Below are 22,690 nucleotides of genomic sequence, written 5' to 3' on the forward strand. Positions count from 1 at the left end.
AGTAGTCCCACTAGAAGTAAGTGATGCTGGATCCTCTGGACAATTGAAGTGCAGATGCAATGAATCCATGTATGGAAAGCAAAGGTCACAGTTTGTAGGAAAACTATTCAAGCTGGTAGAAGGATTAAATATAAAAAGAATTGCTAATGAAGACAGTTTCCTTTAAAAAGTTCAAAGAAGGGTCAGCATAAATACAGTGTTCTGTTAAGATGATCAAAAATGTTATATTAAATAACACCCCTATTATAAATATATATAGAAAGCATAAATGGGAAATGCTATGTTGTTATTGATCTTTGCGGCTAATTTGGTTGTTTTCCTTACATTTGCTTCAGATAAAAATTAAAAAGGTAATCTTTGAAAATAGAATGTATTTTTTATTAAAATTCAATACCATGGTTGTTTTTCACTTCACCTTTTCAAGTACATAAAAAGACGCACACAAATATATACAAGTTTTTCTTTAAGACTGGCATTAAATACTGTAGCAGACATCTTGGATAAATGCATGGAAATGAAATCTGACTCAAAAGTTAATCATCTATTGGTGACTCCTACGTACAGCCCTGAATATAGTTTATGATAACATAAGCTTGTTTATACTCATGGGCCACCAAGCTAAACATTTGGAAGATGTAATTAATAGCTTTGTTAATATGGGGAGGAATACAAAATATAATAACCTAAAGCAGGGAAAAACAGATGAGGTAGATTCTTTATATTAGAATACAATCTCTTACTTGGTTTTTAATTTCTAGGGAAATATTAGTAAAGTCATATATCATCATCTAGTCCAACCCCCTGCTCAAAGCAGGACCAATCCCCCAGACAGATTTTTGCCCCAGATCCCTCAATGGCCCCCTCAAGGATTGAACTCACAACCCTGGGTTTAGCAGGCCAATGCTCACCACTGAGCTATCCCCCAAGAGTATCACAGTAGGGCCATCAAATTAATAAAATACCATTGCACCTCTAACCTAAAAATAAAATCCACTGGAAAGCTTAGTTTAGGAGCCTCACTGCAAGATTCCAAAGTGTCTCCTATTGCAGAATGCAACTGGTGTTCCTCAGGCTACAGAGCCACTTTCAGCCTGTTACCCACAACGGGGGCAACACACCCATTACTGTTTTAATGAACCACTCAGTGGAATCTGAGCCAGTAAATTGCTCGTTTACCCTCAGCAGTATGGAAACTCTTGTATAGCTTTAGCGTGAATCAAGGCATGAGGCTGACCAAGGATGTCCCAGATCTTTATACTCACCATTGGTTTAGATGGCAAGAGTGATGGATGCTTTAGAGAGAAATTTCCACAAAAATATAGTTACCCCATTGTCTCCATCCCACCCAGTGGCTAGAAGAGTCCCAGCTGGTTGAGTTATTCTATCCCCAAGTGATGAATAAGCTACAGTCTCTATTTAATTGGTTATGTCTGGGCTCCGTGCTTTTCTTCAAGGTATCACTGCAGGAGAGTTACTCAGAAAGAACTTTCTGATGTCTGCTGTAGAAAGACTTAGAGTCTGTAAGGAAGTGAAGGAGAAAGAGTGGCTTCTAACGGAGTTCTACATAGGAAGACCAATGCAAGGAGTCTGGATTAGAAGCAAATGAGAATTTCCAATGCCTCTGATGAGAAGAAATCGGATATAATTGGCATTACTGAAACCTGGTGGGATTATTTCCATGACTGGAATGTTAAAATCACTGGTAATAACCTATTCAGGAAAGATAGAGGGTATAAAAAAGGTCGGGAATGGCACTCTATATTAAAGACACCATTACCCGCTTCAGGATTATTGATAACTCAAAACCACGGGATCTTGACTATATATGAATCAGCGTGCTAACTGTTAAAGCCCAGGAAAGGGTACTAGCAGGACTCTGTTACAGACCTCAGAATCTGTTACTCCTTAATTACCTGTATGTAATGTGTGGAAAGAAGAATTGTGTTGTTATGGGGGACTTCAATTTGAGAGAGACATGCAGCCAATAGTAAAAAATCATTAGAGTTTCTAAAAGTTATAAATGATGGAGTGAGTAGGAATAGGGAGATGATTTTTTTCTTCTGTGTAAAGCATTGATAAGACCAATGCTGGAATACTGCATACAGTTTTGGTGTCCATGTTCTAAAAAGGGATGTTTAATAAGTGGGGAGAATGAAGAAAAGACGAACAAAAATGATTCAAAGGCCGAAGAAAATGTCTTTTACTGAGAGACTTAAAGCTCAATCTGTTTAGTTTATCAAAAAGAAGAGGTGGCTTATTTATGATGTACAAATACTCAGGCGAGTATTAAAGGGGTCTTTAACAGAAAAAGGCCTGACTAGAACCCGTGGCTAGAAGCTGAAGCTAGATTAATTCAAATTAGAAATTAGGCACAAATTTTTAACAGTGAGGGTGATTAACCACTGGAACAAGTGTCTTCAAATCAAGATTAGATGTCTTTCTGGAAGATATGCTTTAGCTAAACCAAGTTACTGGGCTCAGTACAGAGATACTGAGTTAAATTTAATGACGTGATATCCAGGAAGTCAGACTAGATTATTTAAGGGTCCTTTCAGATTTGAAATTCTATGAACCTATGTAACTCACAGTCAGAAAAAACAACTTTTTTCTGACTCTTCCTATGCAGAAAACTAAATCTGCTTAATTAAATTAAAAATACAGAGGTTTAAGTTTGGCTGGGTTGTTTGTTTTATGATGATGGACTGTACAAGATTAAGCTAATAATGATTTTCAGACCCCTCTGAACACTTTATAACAAACATGCCCACAGCAGTGAGCTTGGAGTAGAGTTCACTACTATAGTAGTGAGAGAATAAATAGGGTTATCTGAAGTTGTTCCATAAGGAGACAAAAGGCTAGTTTTGTCGGAGTTTACATTTGACACTGAGCATGGGAGAAGATGTGACTTTAAACCTCCTTTGTGCCCCCTTGGTCCTGTGTTGGTCTGGTGATGAAACACATCACAGCATAAATTGGCGCATAGCTCCACTGAAGTCAAGCTACACTGGTTTATACCAGCTAAAAACCTGACCGCTTTATCTGAAAGCAATTAAGCAAGTTTCACATAAACCCAACTTTTCTGAGCACCACTGGAGTGGAGTTCTCAATTGGTTAAGGCTAGAGAATTTCTGGTAACCCCTAGATTTGCTTTTCTGTCTTTCGTATTTCTCAGACTCTCTTATGGCTCTGCACAGCTCTGCCCCATATAGATCTGCCATCACTCCCTTAATCATATCTTGTGTTCTGACCACTCTTCTTTGTTGCTCCCTTTGTTTTCTCTTATTCTCAATTCTGTGTCCTTTTTTCGTGTTGCTCTCCAGGCCTGGCACAACATCTCTTTTCCTGCACCATACATCCTTTCTCTCCCCCTTTAAAACCCACAATTTTTGCTTTCCATGCTGCCACTGACTTACATGCCTGTACTATTAACTCTTCCTTGATTGACCTTCCTGATACATTGTTTCCATTTTGTTTTAACTCTCCTTTACCTACCACTTTCCTTTGTCTGTTTTGTTTGCTCTCTGTGTCACATTTAGCTTGCAGGCTGTCCGGGACAAGGGCCATGCATCCCTTCAATCTCTGTAAAGCACTATGCAAAGTTATTATCCTATACAAATATTGAATGATTAATATTTATTTTACAGATAATAGTAGTTAATATTAATAGTTCATTTGCAGCGTTCATATATTCCCCAACCCCCCACCTAATACGTTAAAATTTTTATACGTATGTCACCCTGGTTCAGCACAACCAATACAAGCTTCCCCTACATTTTGGACTGACCACAGCATTACGCATATTGCCTCTTAAACTACTGTGGCTTAGGACAACCTTATATCAATTGCCTCTGAATCTTTTCTGACTTTTGGCAACCTTACATCAAGATGACCTAAATGTATATCTTCTATTTTGATCAGCTTTACTGTGCTCTTGACTTTGTGGATGTTTATAATATGTATAGTTCTCAAGTACCAAAAGCATCTCAGATTTGTAGTATCTTGCCTTTTGGGAGGGGGTGGCTGCTGCATGTTTTGACAAAATGCTTAGCAGTATTTGTAGGTACGGGGTAGGCTGGGGCTCCGTGCATTCCACTAGCTAGATGGCTGTTTAAGAAGAAAAGGAAATTACTTATCCTGTAATTCTACTTCAGTGAAAAATATCATTCCGGCAGGATTCTCACTCACCTCTGAGAGTGTGAAGAGGAAATTGTTTTTGAGATGCTGTTTTTTCTCATATTTCTATTGCTCTATGTTTTTAAGGCACTCCTTCAATTACTATTTTATGAATGACTTACAATGTTGGGGAGCCTTCATTTCCTGCTCAGTTAGGAACTGACCAGAATGTTCCAGTGGTGACAGTTCAAATCACAGATGGCTTACAACTATCATTGGGAAAGGGGGGAAATTTTGGACACCAACCCACTACTCCTGCCACCAACGGCCAAAAACTTTAAAGCATGTGGAATTCCGCTTGTTGTTTGCTAGAGAGCTCCAGATCGAGGAATGAGAATTTGCCAGAATGATACTTTGTGTTTCTGTTTCTCTAAAGATAAGTTGTCCCCTGTATTCACTTAATTTAGATACAATACATTATTTGAAGGTGTAAAATCACAATTATTAAAAGTAGCTAACTAGTTGGTATTTCATTAGTAATTGTTTAACATGCACGCTATCTCTTCCTCTGTCTGTCATTGTATTCCTCTGTTGTTTTTTCTTGATTTTAATACCAGATATATTTCTGTTCCAGAAATAACACTATCACATGTGTAACTTTAAAATTGTCTTCCATAATTAATAACTCTCTAGTAATTTTGAGCTAAGATAAACTTCAAGAACATTGTTGTACAGTAGTCTTCTACCATCTGTTACATTCAGGGTATGTCTACACTACAAAATTAGGTCAAATTTATAGAAGTCGGTTGTTTAGAAATCGTTTTTATAAGATCGATTGTGTGTCCCCCCCACACAAAATGCTCTAAGTACATTAAGTCGGCGGACTGCGTCCACAGTACCGAGGCTAGCGTCGACTTCCGGAGCGTTGCACTGTGGTAGCTATCCTACAGTTCCCGCAGTCTCTGCCGCCCATTGGAATTCTGGGTTGATATCCCAATGCCTGATGGGGCAAAAACAGTGTCGCGGGTGATTCTGGGTACATGTCGTCAGGCCCCACCCTCCCTCCCTCCCTGCCGTGAAAGCAACGGCAGACAATCGTTTCGCGCCTTTTTTCGTCGTGTGGACGGGTCCAGGCTTAAATCGAGGTAACGCTGCTAAATTCGACCTAAAACCGTAGTGTAGACAAGGCCTCAGTCTGCTGTTTTTCTAGGGCTGCTTCTATGAATTGGCAGGGCATTAGTATTAACAGGATTAACCAAAAGTATTAACCAGATGACCTCATAGTTTAAGTTTTCACTTTCTTCTACTTTATATTTTAAGTGATTCCAATTCAAGCATCCCACAAAATCTGGGAGCCTCTCCTTTCTGACAGGTTTCAGAGTGGTAGCCGTGTTAGTCTGTATCAGCAAAAAGACTGGGAGTGGATGTGTCATTACACAAAATAAAACCTATTTCCCCATGCTAATTTTCCCCCCTACTGTTACTCACACCTTCTTGTCAACTGTTGGAAATGGGCCATCTTGATTATCACTACAAAAGTTTTTTTTTCTCCTGCTGATAATAGCCCACCTTAACTGATTACTTTCGTTATAGTTAGTACGGCAACACCCATTTTTTCATGTCCTCTGTGTGTGTATATATATCTTCCTACTGTATTTTCCACTGCATGCATCCAATGAAGTGGGTTTTAGCCCACAAAAGCTTATGCCCAAATAAATTTGTTAGTCTCTAAGGTGCCACAAGTACTCCTCGTTCTCCTTTCTGAGTAGCTATATTATTACCATATTTCATAGCATATAGAGAATCTTTTTCCCCCCCTGAAATACTATGTATTTTTAGCTTCTGTAATTCCCGTGCTTTAAAACAGCCTTCTGTTTTTCACCCATGCCCTGTTGTTTTTTTGACCTCAGTACCATTCTAAGATGTTTGTAGGCACAAAGTCCTACGAACCCAAGCTTATTCTTCAATAATATAATGATCTTTCATTGTCCCAGGGCTAGGGAAAATACTTCTTTCACCTCTTTTAGAATCTCATTCTGTGTGGGTTTTGTGGCTTTATCAGCTACACAGTCTTCATTTACACGAAAGCAGTTTTTCCTTCATCTCTAATTATATGCTAAATCCTGAAATCCTTATTTGTTTTTACTCAGCCCTCACCCAATAGGACTTGACTGAGAGTTTGCTTAAGGACTTCTGGATTTGGCCCACAATATTTGTAGTAAAGTATCTAATTGTTTAACTTCTAAACTTCTCTTGGATGAAAGGGAACACAAAATAAACTTACTGGTAATTGTTATCCTAGAATAAAAATACAAGGAAAGGGTGGCACTTTCTGCACAAGAGTATAAAAACAATAACATTTAATATTTAAACTTTACACTGATAGTACAAGTAAACAAACACATTTTTTCTAGATTATTATTTCTCACTCTCTCTCCCTCTTCCCCTCCTTTTTATTAACAAACAAAAACAGCTTTTGGACACAGCATTGCATATTGGCGAATTCAAAAGTAATTCTCCTTTTCTCCATCCTCTCTTCGAAAATCTTTTAAAAATGTTCTGGTACTGAAATGACCCTCCAGGTTTCTTTGGTAATAATTTGTGAGGTTAATTTATTTAATTCTAAAGAAAGTGATTCCTTTATCATTTTTTTTTTAACTAGGAGCCAAATAAATATAAATGTGGAATTCACTAGTCGCTTTCTACATCCTGCTGAAGCAATGTTGTTGTTGGTTTCGAAGACTGTAAGTGGAGTAGGAGGTACAACAATGACTTTCTCTCTGAAATCTAAAGTCAGCCGTATTGACCCTGCTGTAAGTACTGTGTATGTCATTTGAAAAAATGTGAATGTTCCTGTAAATCACTCACAAAAATTCTTGGACTTACATGATATGTAGGGTTGACAGTAAAACAAAAATCTAATTTTGTGAAAAATTTAATTTTCAGCATTTGTTTTAGTTCCTTATCAAAATGAAAACTAGACCTTTTGAAATAAGAATTAGAGAGACAAACCAATAGATACAAACATATCCCTACTGCAGAATAGCCAAAACCCCAATGGTTAGGGCACTCAGTTGGGACGTAGGAGACTCAGAATGAAGTTCCCGTGCCAAATCAGGCTGATAGGGGACTTGAACCCAGGTCGGCTACATTTCAGATGAGTAACTTAACCACTGGGCTAATGGCTATTCTGGGGTGTCTTTCTATTTGCCTTTTTCTCTCCCCTGCACCATTTCCACCCTGGGCCTGAAACATTTCAGTTTTGACAAGTTGACATTTTTCAAACAAAAAACAGTTTGTTGAAAAACTCCCAACCAGCTCAAATGATATATCAAATATAAACAAGGCTTGGGGTAAAAATTTCAAAAGCATCTAAGGGACTTCCATTTTCAAAAGTGACCTAGGCACTTAGAAGCTTAAGTCCTATTAACTGTCAATGGGACTTAGGTATTTAAGTGCCTAAAGATGGAGATGGGCACCTAGTGGGATTTTCAGTGGGAGTTAAGCACGTAGGCACTTCTGAAAATCATGGAGAGCAGCCATCTGCATCTTTAGGCACCTAAATACCTTTAATAATCTGACCCTTAGTGCCTAGTTACTTTTGAAAATGGAACTTGGAAGCCTACATCACTTAGATGCTTTTGAACATTTTACACCTGGTGTTCCGTCCATTGAGAAATGACTTTATTTTTTACATTAAGGATATGTCTACGCTGCAAAAAATAAAACAAACAAAAAAATACCCCACCTCCCGTGGCAGGTCAACTGACTTGGGCTTGTGGGCTCACGCTACAGGGCTAAAAACAACAGTACATAAGTTCCTGCTTGGGCTGGAGCCTGGGCTCTGAGACCCACCCCCTTTGCTGGGTTTCAGAGCCCAGACTCCAGCATAAGCAGGAATGCCTGTCTACGCTGCTATTTTTAGCCCCGTAGTGCAAACAGTGTCAGCCTAAGTTGGTTGACCCGGGCTCTGAGACTTGCTGGCAGAGGGTTTTTTCCCGCCTCCCCCCCCCCCACCTTTTTTTTTTTTTTTTTTTTGCTGTGTAGAGATATCCTAAGTGTTAAAAATTAGTACTTGTGACATAGACCTGTTTCTTGCTGAGACAAGTTACTTGTTTGACCATTTCTATGTAAGAGTCCTAAATAAAACATAGATTTGTAGTATCTAGCATGTATGTATAATTCTGTAATTCTTGGAATGTGCTGAAACCATGATCACATGATTAGTTTAATATTAGGAAAAAGTGTGTATGGGACTCTTCTGAAACTTATGTGGGTGACAGTTGAGCCTCATTTGCAACTGTGTTTCTCCACTGTTAGCCAAGTGGGTGTAGTAGACTTTTGGTTAACTAGGTCAGCTGTAAAAGTTATGACCTGTTTTATGTCTCTAAGAAAAAAGTATGGATAACTGTATGAGGAATATGATTTTAAAGGTACCAGGAGAGTCATCGCTGGCATTAACGTGCCATCGCTGGTAAAATGAGGGTCCGGCTGTAGAATCTTGCCTGTATGCTCGGGGTTCTACTGATCGCCATATTTGGGGTCGGGAAGGAATTTTCCTCCAGGGTAGATTGGCAGAGGCCCTGGAGGTTTTTCGCCTTCCTCCGCAGCATAGGGCAGGGGTCGCAGGCTGGAGGATTCTCTGCGACTTAATTTAAAGACTTCAAGGGAAAGTGGGTGGGTCAGCTTTTGTGGCCTGCATCATGCGGGAGGTCAGACTAGATGACCATATTGGTCCCTTCTGACCTTAAAGTCTATGAGTCTGTGATCACTGTAGCTCAGATTGCATAATGCTTTCCCCTCACCCTGCTTTCAATCACAGACTAGTTTCTGAAATTTTCATCATCTAGGCACTAATACTAAGATTTGGTTTCTCCCAAAAGATGATTTGTTTTGCTCAAACTTTCCACAACCAGTTAAGCAATTTTTTGAGACAAGTGGAGGAAAAATCCAATTTCCCAATATAGAAAAAGAAAATTGTGCAGTTTTTCTTTTTATAAACAGCTTTCTAGATAGAATGACTGGAGGGAGGGTGAGACTGCTGAAATTTGGCATTGAAATAGCTATTACAGAGGAGAAGTTTATTTAAATCTTCTGGTGAAAGTTGGTTTTGATTTTGAGTTATGGGTATAACTCTGAAAACTCCATGCTGTTCATGCACAATACATTTTACGTTTTATTTTTCTCTTAGTATGGAGATAGTTGAGCTTAAAGATGTCTGCACTGCACATCCATGCATGGCTTGGTTGTGTAGTGAAAAGTGTACTGAAGGTGCCCATCGGCTGAGAATAAGGGATTCCAGGATCACAGGAAAGAGTCTTCCTCTTGCAAATAGATCCAGATTATAAAACGTAGATGTGCTATTGTCTGTTTTTAGGAAATCGAGCATCACTTATTTTTTTTGAGGGGGAGGGGAAATTAGCAAATTCCAGACAATAGACTATGTTAAGGTAGGTACTCAAAGGCCAGGAAATGCCAAAATTAATGTTGCTGCCTTGTTTGTATGCATTAAGTATGGAGTGGGGTTTTTTTGTTTTTTTTGTTTTAAATTTTCCGACACTGATATAACTTTTTATTCTCTTTTAGGGTGTATTAAAATGCAAATCTCCATGTTATGAACGGAAGAAAGTTAGTCTGAATGTTACTAGTCCCTTCAAAACTGATGGAATATTCAGGTAGACAATGTTGTGAAGACAAAATCATAACTATAATATTATGTATATCTAGTCTTTTCCATAATTTTCTCCAGTTTAAAAATGTAGGAAAACTTGAAGTTAAATTACAGTAACTGCTCACTTAATGTTGTAGTTATATTCCTGAAAAATGTGACTTTATGAGAAACGATGTTAAGCGAATCCAATTTCCCCATAAGAATTAATGTAAATATGCTGCTTTAATATCTCAGTGCTGTGTGATCTGGCTCCAGATTTTGTCTTTAATCTGCAGAGCCAAATACAGGACCATAAAATTAATTTGTATTTAAGAGCACAGAACACAAAACAGTTTTCAGTATTATTTCTGGCTTCTCTTAATGATAGCCTGTTTAATACACACATTGCCTCCTTGTAATTTCATATATGATATGCTAAAATGAGATATGCCATAAAATCCCAGGAATTACAAAGTACCCTCATTGGTGAAACATGAAAGATTGATGGAAATTTGTCAGTGTGCTTTTTTGTTACGTGACTGGTACTCATTCATGTTAATTCATCGCTGTTTTTTTAAGTGAATTTAATGTTTGTTTAATGTTTGCTAGGTTGACAGTCCTGAGGATGGAAGTCCTCTGTTTATCCACAAAATAGAATCATAGAATCATAGGACTTGAAGGGACCTCGAGAGGTCATCTAGTCCAGCCCCCTGCACTCAGGACAGGACTAAGTATTATCTAGACCATTCCTGACAGGTGTTTGTCTAACCTGCTCTTAAAAATCTCCAGTGATGGAGATTCCACAACCTCCCTGGGCAATTTATTCCAGTGCTTAACCACCCTGACAGTTAGGAAGTTTTTCCTAATGTCCAACCTAAACCTCCCTTGCTGCAAGTTAAGCCCATTTCTTCTTGTCCTATCCTCAGAGGTTAAGAACAATTTTTCTTCCTCCTCCTTTTAACAGCATTTTACATACTTGAAAACTAGATCCAGAATGGGTAGCAGCTTGTGAAGTTGCTTTCACTGCCCCACCATTGTGCTTTGACCTGAACTACCTAAGGGGGGTCAGATGAATTAGTTTAGTTCTTCTTCTAATGCTTGCTCATATCGATTCCAATAGTTGTGCGTGTGCCACGTGTACGATCGTCGGAAGATTTTTACCCTAGCAACACTCGGTGGGTTGGCTGAGGCGTCCCCTGGAGTGGCGCCCTTATGGTGCCGGATATATGCCCCTGCCAACCCAGCGCCCCCTCAGTTCCCTCTTACTGCCCGTGATGGTCGTTGGAACTGTGGAGCGCGGCATCGCTGATCTCCACCTCCCTAGCTCTTTACTCGTTGTACTGTAGATAGTTGTTTAGTGTAGTTTTTAATAGTTTTAACAGTTATAGTGTAGTTAATAGTAAGTTTTGTTGATAGTGTAGATAGTACTTGGAGGAAACGGGGTTTATCCCCTTCCCTCCTTCCCAGTACCAGGGCCCATGCCTAGGTCTCCGGGTTTCAAGCCCTGCTCGGCCTGTCTCAAGCCGATGCCTACGGGAGACCCCCACGACTCCTGCTTGACGTGCCTGGGGGAATCCCATCAACCAGATAAGTGCCGCATTTGTAATGCTTTCAAGCCTCGGACAAAAAAGGAGCGGGACTTTCGTTTAAAACAGCTCCTAATGGAAGCGGCACTTAGCCCGGTGCCCTCGGCACCATGCGCAGACCAGGCGCCATTGGTCCGAAGCGCGCCTCTGGCACCGGAACGACCCGGCACCAGCAAAGACTCTCGGCACCGGACATCTCCGGCACCAGTACAGACATGACATCGCTCGCTGTCTCTGCTGCCCAAGAAGCAGCACAAACCACCTGCTGCTCCTGTACAGTTGCAGGCACTGCCTGTGCCCCCATTGGAGCAACGGCCCGTACCGGACCGCCCCGCGAAGGCTCCAACTCCGGCACCATCGATTCCGGCGCCACAAGCGCCATTGAGTCCGGTGCACACAAGCTCCCCGGTGCACACCATGGTAGAGTTTGGCCTGCCATCCACTCCAGAGACCATCTCCACCGCTTGCGACCTGATCGCGCTGACTGAGCTTGGACCGTCTCACCCTCTGGCACCACTGGTGTGGACTGTCCCATCCATAGGGAAGCCCGCCTTCATGCGACCTCCATCGCAGAGCGAGACAGCTCGTCACCGATCTCGGTCCCATTCCAGGTCGCGGTTCCGATCCCGCCGATGGTCCCAGTCTCGGCACCGCTCGCAGTCCCGGCACCGATCCCCATCTCGGCGCCGGTCATACTCGCAGCGCCACTCCGCCTCACGAAGTTCTCCCTCCCGGTATGATTGGTACCGGTCCAGCTCCTGTCACCGGTCCCGGCACTGATCGTCTCGCAGTCGATCCCGGCACTGCCTGGGCCGTAGGTCTTCGTCGAGATCTAGATCGGCCTCCCGGCACCATTATGACCGTCGGTCCCGATCCCGGTACCGCCTGAGACCCTGGCACCGGTCCCCGTCTCCCAGGCGCGGAGCGACAGAGCGGGACGGTGCAACGCAGCATGTGCGTTCGGCCCCGCCTTGGCCTTCACGACCAAATTCGACGTCGTTCCAAGCGGGGAGTGGCTACCACGTCCAGGGCCAAGACGCGGATGGTGCTAGCCAGGGGCAAGATGAAGGACAGGATCCTGACCAAGGACCCCCACAATGGTCCTTTTGGACCCCTTGGGCATACCACCAAGCCCAAGGTCTCCCCTCGGGCGCTTCTCACTCTGCTCATTCGGAGCCCCGGGTACTGGAGGCCACTGTGAGCTGCCCTCCCCCGGTAGCCTCGGAGGCGACTGCCCTGCCATCAGATCAGGCCCATGCCCCTAGCGTGGTGGACCTAGGGCAACCAGACCCTCCACAAACAGACCTTCCCCAGGATCCACTAGTCCCGGGGGTGTCCTCCTCATCCTCGCCTGACGAGGCTGTAGCAGGCACATCCTCCTCTGGCCCACCGTCTATAGATCTTCGTGCACACTAGGAATTGCTATGTAGGGTGGCACAGAACATGAACCTCCAGATGGAGGAGGTGGCGGAAGTTGACATTTTATCGGCCGATGCCCCCACACGTGAAGCCTTGCCGTTTATTCTGACCATCCAGGCTAATGCCAATACGATCTGGCAGTCCCCAGTGTCTATTCCTCCCCCGGCCAGAGGGGTGGAGAGGAAATACTTGGTGCCCTATAAGGACAATGAATATTTGTATGTTCACCCCCAACCTTGCTCCCTCGTTGTACAGTCTGTGAACGAGAGGGAGAGACACGGCCAGCAAGCACCCGCCTCTAAGTCCAAGGACACTAGATGCCTGGATTTATTCAGGCACAAGATATATTGAACTGGTGGCCTACAGCCCAGGGTAGCTAACCAGCAGGCCCTCTTGAGCCGTTCTAATTATAACACCTGGAACTCGATGGGGAAGTTCAAGGAGTTGGTTCCTCAGGAGTCCAGGGAGGAGTTTGGGGCCTTGCTAGAAGAGGGCAAGAAATTAGTGAGGACATCCCTGCAGGCGTCTTTAGATGCGGTGGACTCGGCGGCTAGGACTCTAGCCTCGGGCGTGGCTATGCGTCGCATTTCATGGCTGCAAGTGTCCGGTCTTCCACCGGAGCTGCAGCAGACTATTCAAGACCTGCCCTTTGATGGACAGGGGCCCCATCCCTCTTGAGGGACCCCTCTCACGAGCAACTCCTCTTACAGGAGGTACAGGCGCTCCTGTCTATCGGAGCAGTGGAAGAGGTCCCAAAGGATTTGAGGGGCAGGGGTTTTTACTCCTGTTACTTCCTAATCCCCAAGGCAAAGGGGGGACTTTGACCCATCCTGGACCTGCACGGACTCAACAAATTCATGGTAAAGTTGAAGTTCCGCATGGTTTTCCTGGGTACCATTATCCCTTCCCTGGATCCTGGTACGCCGCCCTCGACATGAAGGACGCGTACTTCCACATAGCAATTTACCCGCCGCACAGGCGATTCCTTCGCTTTGTGGTCAACCAACAGCATTTCCAATTTACCGTCCTTCCCTTCGGCCTGTCCACAGCACCAAGGATCTTCACAAAGTGTATGACCGTCATAGCGACCTCGCTCCGCCGACATCGGATCCAAGTGTTTCTGTACCTCGACGACTGGCTCATTCGGAGTCGTTCCGAGCTATAGGTGCGGTCTCATGTTCGGTTCGTCATGAGCTTGTTCAGGCAACTGGGCCTGCTGCTCAACACCGAAAAGTCCACTTTGCAGCCAACCCAAAGAATAGACTTCATTGGGGCGATCCTGGACTCGAATCTCACCAGGGCGTGCCTACCGCAACCCCGCTTCCAGTTCATGACGACCATTATTCACGGCCTCCAAAGCTTCCTGACCTCGACAGCACGCACGTGCCTTGGTCTTCTGGGCCACGTGGCCTCGTGCACTTTCGTGACCAGACATGCCAGACTACGCCTCCGTCCACTTCAGACCTGGCTCTCGTCAGTGTACCGTCCAGGCCGAGACAGTTTGGACACAGTACTCACGGTGCTGACGGAGGTCTTATCCTCTCTGGGTTGGTGGCTGAACCCCAGCTTTGTTTGTGGGGGGATGCCATTCCATGCCCCACAGCCCTCTCTAGTCCTGACCATGGACGCATCATCTCTGGGCTGGGGCGCTCACCTCGCGGACCTTCGCACACAAGGTCTTTGGTCCGCACAAGAAATAACCCTGCACATCAACGTACGGGAACTGAGAGCAGTACGTCTGGTGTGTCAGGTATTCCGCGAACACCTTCAGGGCCGTTGTGTCACAATCTTCACAGACAACACAACGGCCATGTTTTACATCAACAAGTAAGGCGGAGCGTGGTTGTCCCTCCTCTGTCAGCCATACACCTGTGGGAATTCTGCATAGGCCACTCAATCAATTCTGTTTTCCGGAAGTGGGGATTTCCCCACATAGACCTTTTCGCCTCCCGCGAGAATCGGAAGTGCCAGGTGTTCTGCTCTTTCCAGGGGCGCTCCCCGGGCTCCCTGTCAGACGCCTTCCTGATACCGTGGAAAGACTACCTGCTCTATGCCTTTCCTCCATTCCCATTGGTCCACAAGGTCCTTCTCAAGTTATGCAGAGACAAGGCCCACTTAATCTTGATCGCTCCGGCGTGGCCCAGACAACATTGGTACACCACACTCCTCGATCTGTCGGTGACCAAACCAATTCCTCTACCATTGTGGCCGAAACTGATCACTCAGGAGCACGGCAGGTTATGTCACCCAGACCTGCAGTCCCTCCATCTCACAGCATGGATGCTGCATGGCTAACTCAATCTGAGCTGCGTTGCTTCCGCTCAGTGTAGCAAGTACTCTTGGATAGCAGAAAGCCCTCCACTAGGTCCACATACCTGGCCAAATGGAAGCGCTTCTCCTGCTGGTGTGCCCTGGGCAATACTGTCCCTCTGGAGGTGCCAGTACCTACCATCCTAGATTATCTCTGGTCCCTGAAACAGCAAGGCCTACCTGTCTTATCCATCAGAGTACACCTAGCAGCGATTTCAGCCTTCCACCCTGGCGAAAATGGGCACTCGGTTTTCTCCAATCCCATGGTCAGCAGGTTCCTCAAGGGTTTGGAACGTCTGTACCTGCAAATTCGACATCCGGCCCCTACGTGGGACCTCATTCTGGTCCTATCTAGACTCATGGGTGCCCCCTTCAAGCCGATGGCCACCTGCTCGCTTCTGTACCTTTCCTGGAAAACAGCTTTCTTCGTCGCTATCACCTCGGTGAGACGAGTGTTGGAACTTCGGGCCCTCACATGGATTACATCATGCATCCGTGGATGCTATGACTTGGCTGGTGTCCCAAGTACTCGCCTCACTGCCCATTCTACTCGGGCTCAAGCTTCGTCCTCCGCCTTTCTGGCTCATGTGCCCATACAGGAGATCTGTAGGGCAGCAACTTGGTCATCCGTGCATACTTTCGCTTCCCACTATGCGATAGTGCAGCAGTCCAGGGGTGATGCTGCATTCGGTTCAGCGGTCCTCCATTCCGCGACTTCTAACTCCGATCCCACCGCCTAGGTAAGGCTTGGGAGTCACCTATTGGAATCAATATGAGCAAGCACTCGAAGAAGAAAAGACGGTTACTCACCTTTGTAACTGTTGTTCTTCGAGATGTGTTGCTCATATCCATTCCAAACCCGCCCTCCTTCCCTCTGTCGGAGTAGCCGGCAAGAAGGAACTGAGGGGGCGCTGGGTCGGCAAGAGTCTTCTAGGAAAAGAAAGAAGAGAAACTGCTAAAGGTTTTTTAGGGGTGAAGTCAGATATTTTCATAGTCATACATGAATTAATTAATTAGTAAATTAGAGAGACTTTCCAATATTTCAGAGAAAACTGTAGACAAATAAGGGCCAAAAAGGATATAAGAGCATAAACATTGAGTGATAGACAAATGATTTTAGTGATCTGAGATTATTTTGATATTTTTATTTGTTTTCTTTCACAAAAATGGGAAAGAGTTTTATGACAACAGAAAACAAGAAGTCTAAGTTTAATGCAGCAGATGAATGTACTGTGGAAATGGGTATAATTTAGTCTGATTTGTATTAGGGCTGTCAAGTGATTAAAAAAATTAATCACGATTAATCGGGCGATTAAAAAAATTGATCGTGATTGATCGCGCTGTTAAACAATAATAGAATACCATTTATTTAATTTTTTTATGTTTTCTACATTTTTAAATATACTGATTTCAGTTACAACACAGAATACAAAGTGTACAGTGTTCACATTATATTTATTTTTTATTACAAATATTTGCACTGCAAAAAACAAAAGAAATAGTATTTTTCAATTCATCTAATGCAAGTACTGTAGTGTAATCTCTTTATCATGACAGTTGAATTTACAGATGTAGAATTATGTACAAAAAACCTGCATTCAAAAAGAAAACAATGTAAAACTTTAGAGCCTACAAGTCCACTCAGTCCTACTTCTTGTTCAGCCAATCACTCAGACAAACAAGTTTGTTTATATTTGCAGAAGATAATGTTGCCCACTTCTTGTTTACAATGTCACCTGAAAGTGAGAACAGGTGTTTGCACGGCACTGTTGTAGCCAGCATCCCAAGTTATTTACGTGCCAGATGCACTAACGATTCAGATGTCCTTTCATGCTTCAACCACCATTCCAGAGGACATGTGTCCATGCTGATGATAGGTTCTGCTCGATAATGATCCAAAGCAGTGTGGATTGACGCATGTTCATTTTCATCATCTAAGTCCGATGCCATCAGCAGAAGGTTGATTTGATTTTCTTTTTTGGTGGTTCAGTTCTGTAGTTTCTGCATCAGAGTGTTGCTCTTTTAAGATTTCTGAAAGCATGCTCCACACCTCATCCCTCTCAGATTTTGGAAGGCACTTCAGATTCTTAAACCTTGGGTAGAGTGCTGTAGCTATCTTTAGAAATCTCACATTGGTACCTTCTTTGCGTTTTGTCAAATCTGCAGTGAAAATGTTTTTAAAATGAACATGTGCTGGGTCATCATCCGAGACTGCTATAGCATGAAATATATGGCAGAATGTGAATAAAACAGCAGGAGACATACAATTCTCCCCCAACGAGTTCAGTCACAAATTTAATTAACTTTTTTTTTTAACGCGCGTCATCAGTATGGAAGCATGTCCTCTGGAACAGTGGCTGAAGCACGAAGAGGCATATGAAGCTTTAGCACATCTGGCATGTAAATATCTCGTGACGCCGGTGTGACAGGTTAGATCACAGAAACCCCCTTGGGACTGCCAACTGATGTGCTGAGACTACCTCTGAGCCCGTTTTCCCTGGCAGCTTGGGACTTCAAAACCCTGTCTTGTTTGAGCCAGACACGTTAGCCTGCTACATCCCACAAACTGCAGGCTTAACTGAAAACAGCTTAAGAAGTGCTCCTGTCTCCAACACTCAGGTACCCAGCTCCCAATGGGGTCCAAACCCCAAATAAATCCGTTTTACCCTGTGTAAAGCTTATACAGGGTAAACTCATAAATTGTTTGCCCTCTATAACACTGATAGGGAGAGATGCACAGCGGTTTGCCTCCTCCAGGTATTAATACATACTCTGGGTTAATTAATAAGTAAAAAGTGATTTTATTAAATACAAAAAGTAGGATTTAAGTGGTTCCAAGTAATAACAGACAAAACAAAGTGAATTACCAAGCAAAATAAAATAAAACACGCAAGTCTAAACCTAATACACTAAGAAAATGATTATAGATGAAATCTCACCCTCAGAGATGTTCCAATAAGTTTCTTCTACAGACTAGCCTCCTTCTAGTCTGGGTCCAGCAATCACTCACCCCCTGTGGTTATTGTCCTTTGTTCCAGTTTCTTTCAGGTAGCCTCTCCACTCCCAAAGGATATCTCTTGAGCCAGCAGAAGACAAAATGGAGGGGTCTTCCAGGGGCTTAAATAGACTTTCTCTTGTGGGTGGAGACCCCTTCCTCTCTCCTATGCAGAATCCAGCTCCAAGATGGAGTTTTGGAGTCGCATGGGCAAGTCACAGGTCCATGCATGACACAGTTCCTTACGAGTGGCAGCCATTACTTACATACTACTTTGAATGTCCCAAGGTAGACTTCTTATGTGGATTGGAGTCTTCCAAGGTTCCCTTGTCCGTTAAGTGTTTCTTGATTGGGCACTTAACTTGCAAATTCCTTTCTTAAGAAGCTGACCAAATGCCTTACTAAGGCTACTTAAAATCAAACAAGTACACAGCCAATATTCATAACTTTGAATACAAAAATGATACATGCATACAAATGGGATGAATATATTCAGTAGATCATAAACTTTGCAGAGATATATTACATGGCATATGTAGCACAAAACATATTCCAGTTATGTGATATATACATTCATAAGCATATTTCCATAAAGCATTATGGGGTGCAACGTCACAGCCGGCTATAACAGTGCCACGCAAACACCTGTTCTCTCTTTCAGGTGACATTGTAATTAAGAGGTGGGTAGCATTATCTCCCGTAAATGTAAACAACTTGTTTTTCTTAAAGATTGGCTGAACAAGAAGTAGGACTGAGTGGATTGTAGTCTCTAAAGTTTTACATTGTTTTGTTTTTTAAGTGCAGTTATGTAACAAAAAACAATCTACATTTGTAAGTTGCAGTTTCATGATAAAGAGATTGCACTACAGTACTTGTATGAGGTGAATTGAAAAATACTATTTCTTTTATCGTTTTTACAGTACAAATATTTGCAATAAAAATAAAGTGAGCACTGTACACTTTGTATTCTGTGTTGTAATTGAAATCAATATATTTGAAAATGTAGAAAAGATCCAAAATATTTAATAAATTTCAATTGATATTCTATTGTTTAACAGTGTGATTAAAACTGCGATTAATCACGATTATTTTTATTAATTGTGACTAATTTTTTTCAGTTAATCGCGTGAGTTAGCTGCGATTAATCGACAACCCTAATTTGTATAAAATATAGGGGTGTGACCTCATTTAAAAAAAAAAAAACCTACTTTAAAAAGTGACCAGAGGCACCTGACTTCTGTCCATTACTGGGAGGAGATCATCAGATTGCAAGATCCGTGTGTAATCTCTGTACCATTCCCATGTTAGAAATCTGAGTAACAGGAAACAAGGAAAGTTGAGGACTACAGATGGTATCCTAGTTGCTTTCCCACCCCCATTGATGACTGCAGTAACTGTTGCCTTTTTTGAGCAGTTATTCAATGTCCATAGATGATTTGGTGAGCAAATGCCTAACAACCAGTTGTCTCTCTGCCTTTTCTCAGGGAGGCATTAAGGTTCAAATAGCAGTATACCCAGTACCTTCCCAATTGAGTTGACCATCCAGGAGAGCTGTAGATCTCTCTTCTACTCTAGAGATATCCATATACTTGGTGATGGGAAACCTGAATTGACTGTCATGTCAATCCTCCTCCTTTCATGACATTGTCTTGAGAGTGTGCTGTGGTGCCTCAAGAAGACAGAATATCGGTACCTACTCCCAGAGATTTGGTCGGACTGTCTTTTCCAACAGGGGCATTTGAACTTTGTCTCATCAGCAAATGCAGGGTGCATTAGCTCCTTAAACAAGCAAGAGCAGTTTAAGCACCTCACCCAAAGTTAGGGTGCCTAAAATTAGGTGTGTCAATCCTTTTTAGGCATGTAGATAAATGTGGCCTGATTTTCAGAGGGGCTGATGGTTCACCACTGTCTTTGGCTTCACTGAGAGCCATGGATTACTGAGCACATCAGTCCTCTTTTACTTAGGTACCTAACTCCATCTCTAATTTTACACATCCAAGTTTAAAACATTATCAAACATGCTTTGCATAGATAGGGGTCATATTAGCTCATCAAAGATGAACAGTGAAAGTTTGATCAGGCCAAAACTCCCAAAGGCCAGTGAACTGATGATTTGAGACCACAATGTGGAGTATTGTTTTAACTGGCTCCAGTTATATAAGTGCCTATGCTGAGGGCTTGTCTGCGTCGCCCCACAGTTTGGACTGTGATGGTGTGAATTGCTGTTTAAAGAGAACTACATAAATGTGAACTATGTACCTTTTAGTTCACACCCACATGGGGGAGTTAAGTGTGTGCTGCAATTTACGTGCCCCTAGTCCAAACCACAGGGCTCTGTAGACATAGACTCAGGGAGAGCTGGAGCTGCATCAATATATTTAGTCCAGGTTCTGGTACCCTTACTCACTTGGAGTAATATCTGTCATGGTCAGTGTGACTACTTAGGGGAATACTGGTTGATATTGGAGGCTCTCTGTGTATCTGTGTCAGATTGCAAATCCTAGTTTGAATGTGAAGCTTGTTTCCCTTCTCTGCTGTTTGTTGCCTCCATATTGAGAGCTAAAAGCCACAGGAAGTGACAGGATAAATTCTTGTACCTGGCACAGGGCTAACAATAGAGGGTCATTAAACTTTGATGATCATCCATTCAAATGATGCATCTTCGAACAAAGAGCTTCTCTATCCAGGGCATACCAGTTTTTCAGTTTGAACTCCAGGGAAAAAGTAACTAAGCAAACTATTACCTGGTAAAGGACTTCAATCTCTTAACTAAACTGATCAGAGGGTCACCTCACCAAAGAGGAAGCTGTAAAAGAGAGGGTCTTTTGCTGACCACTTTGGAGAGAGAGCAGAAGGAAATTGGCTGCAGAGGAAAGAGACAGATTCATGATTCAGAGGAGAAGTCATATTCAGTAAGGGGGACCCTGAACACCCCAGAAAGCCCAGAGATTGTTTGAGTAGTGAGGAAATTGAAGCAGGGAAATGCAAAAAGGTATTTTTAGTTTTGTCTAGGTCTGCATAATTCTTGTCTCACTAAAGTAAAGAGTGAGTGTATTTTGAAGCTCTTACAAACCCATGAGACAGTCTGCATTCACTATCATGTTTCCCTGAAGAGCTGAATTGTAAATTCAGAGTACCCACAAGGTTGGATCTCTGGGAAAGGGTTTACTTAAGGTACTGGAGAGATTGGGGGTGGAACCGCAGCCAATGGGAACTGCTGGGGTGGGGCTGGGCAGTGCTAGGCACAGAGCCCCTGAGCCAGCACCAGCCACTGCAGAAGTCACAGAGGTCACGGAAAGTCACAGGATCCGTGACCTCCGTGACCCACTTGCAGCCTTACTCATAGTTACTTGAATGTTACATTAATGAGAAGAGACCGTTGGATGTTTCATTTCATTCAGTATGGAATTAGTCTCTGGATATGTAAAATTTTAGGAAAAAATAGTTCCTATTTTAATATTAATATCTCAGTTCTATTAAGCTGTGGGATGTTGCTGAATCTTCAGATGTTTATTTTCTTTACTATGGCTAAGGATAGGTTGAAGGTTATGCCATATGTCATTGGAAAAGTATTTCTTCATCAATTTGCAGTAAGGACTCCAAATTGAACTGTCATCTAGATGAAGTAATGGTTTTGGTTATTCATAATATACTTGCTCCTTGAATAGATGGCTCCAATTAGGTTGTTCTTTGAGTGATTGCACGTGTCTATTCCACTCTAGGTGAGTGTGTGTGTCCAGTGCATGGTTATCAGAGATTTTTTTCCCCTCCACCAGTACCTGTCGGGGCGGCTTGAGTGCCCTCTGCTGCCACATGCCACTGCATGCAGGTATAAAGGATGGAGCACCCCCACCCCACTCGGTTCCTTCTTACTGCCCATGATGGTTGTTGGAGTGATTTACAGACTTGTAACTGCAAGTTCTTCTCTCATTCCTAGTAAAATATACCCATTTTTACCTAGAGTAATCTCGTAATTAGAGTTTTAGGTGATGGTTAATTATAGGGTTTAGTTTTTAGGTCATAAACTGACCAGTTCAGTTTTCAGTACTGGTACCGGTGTCAGAATGATGCCTCGGTCTCTGGGGTTTTAAATCATGTTGCTAATGTAGCAAACCAATGCCAGTGAGCGTTCCGCACCCCAACTGCCTTAAGTGCTTGGAGGCGCCCCATGTGTGTGACAAATGTCACATTTTTAAAGGATTTAAGCCTTGCTCAAAAAAGGAAAAAGCGGCTGGGCTTAAGTGTATTCTTATGGAGGTGGTGCTCTGTCCTCCCTTGGAGCTGTCCAGTTTGCAACGGGCACTGGGTATGTCCGCATCGGTACAGAGTGCTCCACCAAAGTTATCTGAGTTGAGAGCTCAGTCACTATCGCTGGTGCTGAGGAAGAAGCACAAGACATCCGAGAACTTGGTATCTCACTTGTCCAGATCCCCAGTACTGAAGCCTTCTAAAGGCAAGAGACCTGGGAGGGACATTTGAAAGGAGGCCCTCCCTGAAACACACTTCAGCTAAAACGGGGTAGTCAACTCCAGAACCTGTGCCAGAGCTGTCAAGACCGACCTCTGAAGTGCCTACTACAGCATCTTCAGGCTATCTTTCGGTGTCTCAGGGCCAAGA

At 43.1% G+C, this 22,690-nt stretch overlaps 1 protein-coding gene across 1 annotated transcript in view; it reads left to right on the plus strand.

Moving 5' to 3' along the window:
• Positions 1–22,690, plus strand: part of CFAP47 (cilia and flagella associated protein 47) — a 704,026-nt gene that overhangs the window by 266,093 nt on the left and 415,243 nt on the right. The window contains exons 38-39 of the mRNA XM_065423211.1: positions 6,776–6,926; positions 9,700–9,788. Coding sequence (XP_065279283.1) covers positions 6,776–6,926; positions 9,700–9,788 — 240 coding nt within the window. The remainder of the gene's footprint in view (positions 1–6,775; positions 6,927–9,699; positions 9,789–22,690) is intronic.

The sequence above is a fragment of the Emys orbicularis genome, chromosome 1 (assembly GCF_028017835.1).
Source record: "Emys orbicularis isolate rEmyOrb1 chromosome 1, rEmyOrb1.hap1, whole genome shotgun sequence".
NCBI lineage: Eukaryota > Metazoa > Chordata > Testudines > Emydidae > Emys > Emys orbicularis.